Below are 10,311 nucleotides of genomic sequence, written 5' to 3' on the forward strand. Positions count from 1 at the left end.
TTGAAAAAAATGTCATCGATATACATGGCATACATCGATATACATGGCACTGAAGACTTCTCTTTCAATCATTCCCATAAAAAAGTTGTCAAATAGAACTCCCAAGAGGGGATCCCATGGCAGCTCCATCTATCTGCTTATACATCTTCCTACGGGGGCAGAGAAAAGGAGCCTCCATGGTGCAGACTTCCAATAGGGATTTCAGAGTCGTCTTCAGTAAGAGGGGGGTTTACACGGTTCGTCGAGCGCGGTTCGACAGACACCTGTTTAAAGTGATGTGTGAACGGGGTATTTGGTTGTCGAACACGTTGGTTAAACCCCAAATACCCCGTTCACACGTTCACACATCACTTTAAACACGTGTCTGTCGAACCGCGTTCGACGAACCGTTAGACTGTAAACCCCCTCTAAATCGAAAGTTCGACATAATTCCATTGTCAAGATCCACTCCGTGGAATGCTACAACCACGCTACCATGATATTTCTATCTCCACCCCACCCTTCATAAAATTTGAACACTATGTGCCCTCTCCCTATCATTTATGAATGTATATTTATGCCATTCATTTGTAATGCATCCAACATTTGATAATGTACAATGTGTACGGAACGTCGTGATTATAAAGAAGAACCATCCGCTGTGTTTCACTATGCTTTTTGGCACAAAAATCTCAGTGTTGAATTTTATGCAGAAGTCTGCAATCAGAAAAGTAGAAAATCTAAGAAGATCATTCATGCAGAAACAGCTGTATTCTTGAACCAAATATGTTTACAGGAAAACCTGCTGCCCAAACACACACACACACACACACACACACACACACACACACACACACACACACACACACACACACACACACACACACACACACACACACACACACACACACACACACACACACACACACACACACACACACACACACACACATATATATATATATATATTAGGGGTGATGAAAATACCAGGTGTAGCAGGAATTGTATATGCTATGTGGAAGTAGTAAAGAAATTCGAGAACATCAGAAGAAACAAAAGAGAGGGGAGATGTCAGGCAACGTATATGTTTTGGGAAAAACCGCTCCAATAGGAAAAACGTGTTAAGACATCAACGGGAAGGACAAGAGGACACCGGTTGAAAAACATGTCAAAAAAAAAAAAAAAAAAAAAGTACAGCTTCTTAACTCCATCATTATAAAATTTGGAATTAATTATCACCAGAAATAATGCGTGCCCAAACTCTAAGATTTTGAAATGTGCTCTTACTGTACAAAGAGGCAAATGGAAACGAGGAAAAAAAACGGGGATAGAGAAGAAGCTTAGTTGGAAATACAGTAAATCAAAACTAGAAAAAAAGACAAACACAGGGCTACACAAAGCACCATCAAAAACTAGTGCTCGTGGTTAGTGCAGTGGAGCAATGGTACCCCGAGTACTCACAAGATTCAAAGAAACGAGTGGTCAGGTAATTATGAAAAATAGAAACGGGGTGTAATGAATGCGACAATTTTCAATATAAACACAACACCAAGGTAGTATCTAGACCAGATACATGAAACCCACCGAAAGTATATAAACTCTTAATATCCTATTTATTTGTTTATTTACTTATTATTTTTGTTTTCTTACTTTCTATTAATTTATATATATATATATATATATATATATATATACACATATATATATATATGTATATATATGTATATATGTATTATATATATCTTGCTATGGATCTTGAATATTTTAAAGTGAATTTATGAAATAAAGATAAAGAAAATGCTAATACTTTTGAAGAAAATAAAAATAGATAATTACGTCAGGCTGTCAGGGCATTCAGAAGTGTTAGCCATTAATTACTTAAATGGATACATTTCTGACAAAAGTGGTTTTAATTAGAAGTTTAGATTCAATTGGATAAACACCAGAATTGGTCAATTGAGATTTTGTTTACATATTCACGATTCTATTATCATTCGTTTTATGTTTATATTCCGTCCTAACATAATTATAAACTGAAATATTTCCTGACGATACGTTTTTTTCATTGTAATTTAGGTAAATCTAATTGAATCTAGTTATGTCAAGTTAATTTAAATAGATCATCTAAATAAATGCTCATTGGTAACATACCTAAGTTACATCTAAGTAAATATATCTGGTGCATCAAGTTCAATATCTAGAGGATTGCGTGCGGGAATACAGAAAGAAAGAAAGAGAGAGGCTCTCACTCTCAGGATAGGTTCAAAGTTTGTGGTGAGTTCGTTCGGGTTCCCCGTATGATTGATGTCGTGTGGCTGTGAGTAAGCAACGCCATGACGGTTGTGGATGGAGGTGGTGGAGGGTGCCGGGGGGTTGGGGTGTGGGGCGTTCTTTGCTGGCGTTGTCGACACCCAATGCAAAGGCAACGAACGTTTGCTAAATACACAAATGCAACGTACATCTGATAGTTTCTTCCCCACTGCGACATAGGATGTCGTAGCCAGTAAGCAGATACGGGGGAAGATTTATAATTTACCACAAGTCTGCCGAGGATGGAGCACGCGGGTCCATTAGGTTAATTCATCCACACATGTGTCTTCTAGCTTGTGTCTGGGTTTCAGTTGGCGTGCTTTTCTCTACGTTTCCCAAATATTCAGTACCAGCCAAACACGCAGAGGTGAGCGTAGGTACCAGTAATGAGTACCCACACTTGCTTGGTACCCGCCTTGCGCAGTGTCCCGGGACGATGCAGGTGTAGGCTTCTAATGCAGGTGCAAGTCCGGACGCCTGGCAATTTGTGTCCAACCGCACTTGTAGGCATCGTCGGGATCAACAGTTACCTAAACTTGCTTGACCCACTAGGTAGCTGTTTGCTCGCGTTTTTTTTGTTTAGTGTTCCACATAAATAGTGCTGTGTCGGTGATCACATATTTTTCTCTGTGTTGAAGTGAAGGTGATATTTGGCAGCAGAGGATAGTGCCAGAAGAAAATGTGAAGCAATAAGATCACATTCATAAAGATACCAGGCAATCCGATTAATAAGAACCTATCAGTGACAGGGACGATGATGCGTCATAGAAGGAGTCCAGGGAACCAACAGAACACCCATGACTCTTCTAAACTCTTCTCAAGTGCTGTACATACACTTTTCTTGCCTCTTCTGGACACCACACCGGAAGGAGCCTGCACAGAAGGTTCATCAAACGATCCTCCAAAAGTGAAAGGCAAGGTAACTTCAGAGTCACAGTCAGAGAAGACGTCTAGGTCACTGATAGACTCACCAGAGACTTTGGACTTGGGTCATAAAGAATGCATTCCTCTTCAGAACATCCCCAAGGGAAACGAACCCTGCGTAGACTCTTCCCCATCAACTCAAACGACCAACCATTCCCCTTTAGCAGAACCATCAGCGGTAAAATTTCATCCCAGAAGCTCCGACATTAAAGAGGAAGTATCTTCTGTGAGAGTTCCGGAGGGAGAGGATTTTGACAAGGACGAAGATGTAAACAATAGGAGCAAAAGCGTGCCTGAAAAATGCGAAACGAGATCGAGTGAAGATTCCCAGGAGAACCGGATTCCCGAAGAAAAGGAACCGCCCGATGCTAAGACATCCTTACCTCCACCTGTGCCACGTTGTGTTAACAAGGGACGTTTTCTTGTCACAGTGATAGATAATGAATGTTTCGTGTCAGGTGGAGTGTCTGCTTCCACAAAAAATGAAGATGTTATCGCTCAGATGCACAGTAAAGAAAAGCCTGACGCATCAGATTCCGAGACCTTACATAGTGGTGATGGCCAGCAATCAGCCAGTGAAATCGAAGTGGCGTTGCCACCTCCACCTTTGAAAAGCATTCTAAGACATAGACCTCAATCGTATGATACCAGTGAAGAACCATCTCCGGAAGAAGGTTCTGCGATAAACCCGCTTGAGAAGGAAGATTATGTGAACATTCCTAAGAAGCCTTCCGTACCGTTTGCAGCTCACGAGCTCAACGCGATTCTTGCTAACCCCAAGCCATTGGCAAGTTCCACAAGGAAGAGTGTGCGCTTTACAGTACCCACCAGAAGAATCCCAAGTAGACCGAAATTGGAAGGTAAGACTCTGTTTGTATATATCATTAAACTCGAGTAGCATGTGGTCAACGTTGTAATAGGCTGTCTGTTGTGATCGCTGCTGTAATAGGTTGTTGTGGTCACCGTTGTACATACATACATATACCAAGGCTTTTTCCCCCTTACAAGGGAGGTAGACAAAAAGGGAAAGGCATAAAATAATTCCCACCCATTCCATTCCTGAATATACTCCGCACCCCTCCACCCTCCCTCTTATCTGAGCACCCCCTGGATGACGGGTCATCCCTGCACCTTGTCCACTGCCCTGGGTCAGAAGCAGTGTCGCAAGACACAGCACATCCACAGCAAGGCCGCTTCATTTAATCGGCGACCCCCACTCTCCGTCCCCCCATTGCATAAAAGGAGAGGACGGGGAGAAATCCCCTCGGGCTGCGTCAAATTTTGCTCACACATACTACCTCACCCCCATCCCCCCGCCCATTCCACCTCATGCAATCACATCATCCATATACAACCATTCTCCATTCACCCCTGTCTTCTGTCCTCTCCCGTCCTTCCTCAACAGACATTCCCCTCTTCCCCAAAGCCCCCTTCACCCCATCCATCCACCTCATCCTAGGACGTCCCCTCATGTTCACTCCCTCCACATCTGCCTTCCATACCTCTTTTACTAGTCTTTCTTCACTCATTCTTTCCATGTGTCCAAACCATCCTAATATTCTTTCATCAACCCTATCTCCCAGCTCCTTTTCCACCCCTGTTCTCCTCCTCACCTCCTCATTTCTCACTCTATCTAGCCTAGTAACCCCCATCATACTTCTTAGACACCTCATCTCAAACACATTCAAACTCCTTCTCTCTTCCTCTCTTATGTTCCATGTTTCTGCCCCATACAGTGCTGTTGGCACAATCATTCCTTCATACAGTCTCCTCTTAGCATCCATTCCCAAATGTCTATTCCTCATTACACTCTTTAATCCACCAAGGCATTTAGTCGCTTCTCTCAATCTACATTCTACCTCCACCTTCACTCCACCTTTTCCTGCCACATTTGCACCCAAGTATCTAAAACTATCCACTTCCTCCAGTCACTCTCCCTTAATGCTCACTTCCAGTCTACTGCCACTTTCACCCCTTGTACATCTCATCACCTTACTTTTACCCACATTTATCTTTAGCTTTCTTCTATCACATACTCTCCCAAACTCTGTCACCAACTTCCTCAATCCCTCCTCCGATCCTGCCACAAGCGCAGTGTCGTCCGCAAACAACAGCTGGCTCACCTCCCACTTTTCTCCATTTTCTTTAACCATCTCCAATCCCTTGCCCTATACCCTTGCATTTACCTCTCGCACCACCCCATCCATGTATAAGTTGAACAGCCAGGGCGAAATAACGCATCCTTGACGAAGTCCCACCTTTACCTCGAACCACTCACTCTCTCCATTTCCAATCCTGACACAAGCTCTACTACTCTCATAAAAACTCTTGACAGCTCCCAGACGCTTTCCTCCTATCCCGTATATCTGCATAACCTCCCACAGTGCCTTTCTGTCTACCCTATCATAAGCCTTTTCCAGATCCATAAAAGCCCAAAAAACATCCTTCCCCTTTCCTATAGCTTTCTCACATAATAAATGAAAATCAAACAGACAAATGATAACAAAACAAAAACAATATAAAATAAATTATAATCATTACAGCATCTTGCTTAGGTGTTTATCTAAATGATTCTTAAAACTTCGAACTGAACTACATTGCACTACCTGTGCAGGAAGTTTATTCCATTCATTAACTACACGGTTGGCAAAGTTGTTTCTACCTACTTCCAAATTGAATCTATTTCCGGACAGTTTGAGACCATTGTTTCTTCTCTGATTCTCATTCAATGTGAAAATTTGGTCACTTTTGATGTTGTCAATTCCCTTTAGAATTTTAAAGACCTGTATCAAGTCACCTCTGAGTCTACGCTTTTTTTTAGGGAAAATTCATATGTTTTTGTCGATTTTCGTATGATTTATTTTTGATATTTGGAATAAGTTTTGTGGCTCGCCGTTGTACTTTTTCCAGTCTGTCAATGTCTTTAATGAGATTCAGTGACCATACAGAAACAGCATATTCCAAATGTGGACGAACTAACGATTTATATAGCTTGTTAATGAGTGATGGACTTTTGAAATCAAAAGATCGCGCAATCAGTCCTAGAATCTTATTTGCTTTCTCAGAGGCTGAAATACACTGCTTGGATGATTTGAGGTCGTTACTGATAATTACGCCGAGATCTTTTTCACTATCCACTTTTGTCTGTTATTTTTACCTATGTGCATTACCTTGCATTTACTTGCGTTAAATTTCATTAGCCACTTTTCAGACCATTGGTGTAATTTATCTAAATTTTCTTGAATATCTAATTGATTTAAGTGATCATATGCCATTCCGCACAGTTTTGTATCATCAGCAAATTTGGAAACAGTAGATTTTACAAAGGATTACAAAGGATTACAAAGGCGGAGCATGCCGACAGGAGACCTTTTGATCCATATCTAGGTCGGATGCAAAAAAAAAAAAAAAAAAAAAAAAAAAAAAAAATATATATATATATATATATATATATATATATATATATATTAATAATAATAAAATAATAAATAAAAACTATAATAATGTAAATAACAAATAAAATACATAAATAAATGCATAGGTATAGTTAAAATAATAAACAAACAGGTAAATAGTAAATAATAAATTAACATATAACTAATAATAAATGAAAATCAGACAGACAAATGATAACAAAACAAAAACAAATAATATAAGATAAATTATAATCATTACAGCATCTTACTTAAGTATTTATCTAAATGATTCTTAGCTTCGAACTGAACTACATTGCACTACCTGTGCAGGAAGTTTATTCCATTCATTAACTACACGGTTGGCAAAGTTGTTTCTACCTACTTCCAAATTGAATCTATTTCCGGACAGTTTGAGACCATTGTTTCTTGTCGGATTCTCATTCAATGTGAAAATTTTGTCACTTGTGATGTTGTCAATTCCCTTTAAAATCTTAAAGACCTGTATCAAGTCACCTCTGAGTCTACGCTTTTTTAGGGAAAACAGATTCATGTGCTTTAGTCGATTATCGTATAATTTATTTTTGATATTTGGAATAAGTTTTGTGGCTCGCCGTTGTACTTTTTCCAGTCTGTCAATGTCTTTAATGAGATTCGGTGACCATACGGAAACAGCATATTCCAAATGTGGACGAACTAACGATTTATATAGCTTGTTAATGAGTGATGGACTTTTGAAATCAAAAGATCGTGCAATCAGTCCTAGAATCTTATTTGCTTTCCCAGAGGCTGAAATAGATTGCTTGGATGATTTGAGGTCGTTACTGATAATTACGCCGAGATCTTTTTCATTATCCACTTGTGTTAACGAATTTCCAAATAACTTGTCCATGGTCTATATCATTTATATATACTATGAATGAAAGTGGCCCAAGAACGGAACCCTGAGGAACTCCACTTGTAACATTTTCCATCTAGAAGTTTTTCCATTTAAAACAACTCTCTGTTTTCGACCATTCAACCAATTACTAGTCCAACCTAATAGGCTACCACATATTCCGTGTAAAGTTAATTTAGTAAGTAGTCTTTCGTGTGGGACGGTATCAAAGTCTAGATATATCAAATCTATATTGTTTCTTTTGTCATAATTCGAGATAACTGTATTGTAGAATTCGAGTAAGTTAGTCACGCAAGAACGTTTCCGTCTGAAACCATGCTGGCTATCATTTATCAAACGGTTACTTTCTAAATGATGTTCGATAGCATCTCTGATGATAGTTTCCATTATTTTTCCTACGATTGAAGTCAAACTTATAGGCCTATAGTTATTTGGTTTCTTTTTGTCACCTTTTATGAATATGGGAGTAACGTTAGCTAGCTTCCATTCTATTGGGACATCTCCGGATATGATGGATTTCTTGAAAATCATTTCTAATGGAACAACAGTCTCATTTTTCATTTCCTTTAAGATTCTTGGATGCCAACCGTCAGGCCCTGGTGTTTTATTAACTTTGAGTTTATCTATACACCTATTATTTTTTTCTTTTGTTATATTTACCGTAGTGAGTAAGTTTACCCTAGACTTTTCACAGGTTTCAGTTTGGAGTTCACTTTGAGGTGTTTCGTTTACGAATACCGAGCTAAAATAATTGTTTAAGATATTACACATTCCTTCATTTGAATATTCAAGTTGACCATCAGCAGATAACAGTGGACCAATGTGATTCCTAACAACCTTTTTATCTCTAATGTAACTATAGAATTCTTTGGGATTCTCTTTGGATTTATCAGCGATGTTCATTTCGTATCGTAACAACCTTTTTATCTCTAATGTAACTATAGAATTCTTTGGGATTCTCTTTGGATTTATCAGCGATGTTCATTTCGTATCGTCGTTTTCTTTTTCATATTGTCTTTTTTAAATCTGTTAATCAGTACACCCCGAGAATCCCACCCAGAACTCTCTACATTACGTCAGTCCACCTTTGTTCTGACATCACTCTTTCATTCATCCAATAGTCTTTTACTTCTCAAACAAGTGCCACACCTTAAGGGCGTGAATTTTCCTTTCTGCTCCAATGATTTTTCTCCTCCTCCACCTTTTTCTCAATTAGAGAGGCTGTTATACTCTTCTAAACGATATCACCACGTAAGCATTATGTCGTAACAAAAAATGGCTTGTCCGCTAACAATTACAAAACAAAACAATATCGCAACCACCAGGCGACACTCCGCATTGTGTTACATATACAAGGCGCGAGTCTGACTCAGCTATCCTTGTCGCCTGTCGGCCGTCGGCCGTTGTATCATAACATCCTAATAAAAAGACTATAAAGTTTCCTTCCTGTCCTTCTACCCCTCGATCTACTCCGATCTACCTTAAATGTCTACCTCTATCTACCGGCCTCTTACAATCATTCAAGTAATTAAAGAAAAAGCAAATTGGGTTAGAGATGCAGTGGACAGAAAAAAAAATGTATTGTGGTATATGGACTATGAGAAAAACATGGTCTGGTGAGGTACATGAGAGAAAAAGGAGAAAAAGAAACAGCAATAGCAATTTTAAAAGAAATTAAGGATGGGGATTGGGAAGTGGAGAAAGACATAGATGATGTGTATAGGATAGGACATTATTCTAAGGAAAGAAATCGACCCCTAAAGATAAAACTAAGATCACAAATGGTAGTAGAAGACACATTAGAAAAAGTTGGCAAGGAGTGAACATTACAATAAAATATGGATAAAAAGATAAATGAGTGTTGAGGAATTAGAAAAAGAGAAGACAATAAATAATGAAGCTATAGAAAAAACGCGAAGAGAATGGAGACTGAAAGCAAGGAATTCTATTGGAGGGTAATCGACATGAGACTGAGAAAATGGTACATGAGAATGGTTGAAGCAAAAACAGAAAAAAAAAGATGGAGAAAGAAAAAAATAAAATAAAAGTGGCCTATACTAACATTGACGGATTAATTTCAGGACTGTGGTAGGTTATATATGACATTCCCTTCCTTATGTAATGAAAACTAGGTCGATAGTGACATCTTGAGGGCCCCTGCACATTTTCATCTAGCCTCATCTGCATCCATCTCCTTACGACCACCTGAACCACAGATAGTCAAGTCGCTTTTCGAGTTAGAAACGCAAACGTTTGGATGGATTCCAGGTGAAGCGAGAGTTGTTGTTGAGGAAAGAGGGCTGTCTCTTCCGTAACGCTTCTTGAAAAATTCTCTTCATTAGCTTTTAAACGGATTCCAGTCCCGTGTGACAGTTTCCTTCTTCTGTACAGGACCTCCTTGCCATGCAGATATGCTTTTCAGTTTTCTTAAATAAGAGCGAATATATTTATTTATGTTTCTCTTGCCACTGCATATTCATGAGTTGTTGTCTTGTTTTTGGAGTTTGTCCAGGATCAAGCCAACTAAATCTTGGAGGTCACTGAAATTTGAAGTTCAGTTTCAGTGTACCTCTGACTAATCTGTGGCCAGTACAATATATATATATATATATATATATATATATATATATATATATATATATATATATATATATATATTTCAGAATACTCTACAATTCTCCTATGATCTCCAAAGGGGGATTAAAAAAAAAAAAAAAAAAAAATAGTTTCCTTTTCGTGATCAGTCCTGGAATATCGAATTCAGCGATACAAGTCACCACGAACCAG

General features: G+C 38.9%; 1 protein-coding gene across 2 annotated transcripts in view; it reads left to right on the forward strand.

The window, feature by feature from the left end:
• Positions 1 to 10,311, forward strand: part of LOC143028554 (solute carrier organic anion transporter family member 74D-like) — a 52,094-nt gene that overhangs the window by 22,081 nt on the left and 19,702 nt on the right. The window contains exon 1 of one of the 2 annotated variants that reach the window (XM_076190830.1): positions 3,032 to 4,073. The exons of the other annotated variant lie outside the window; for it this stretch is intronic. Coding sequence (XP_076046945.1) covers positions 3,044 to 4,073 — 1,030 coding nt within the window. The 5' untranslated portion in view covers positions 3,032 to 3,043. Of the gene's footprint in view, positions 1 to 3,031; positions 4,074 to 10,311 lie in introns of those variants that run through there. 2 annotated transcript variants of the gene reach the window in all.

The sequence above is a fragment of the Oratosquilla oratoria genome, chromosome 9, assembly GCF_046742065.1.
Source record: "Oratosquilla oratoria isolate Oo_2021 chromosome 9, ASM4674206v1, whole genome shotgun sequence".
In the NCBI taxonomy this organism is placed as follows: domain Eukaryota; kingdom Metazoa; phylum Arthropoda; class Malacostraca; order Stomatopoda; family Squillidae; genus Oratosquilla; species Oratosquilla oratoria.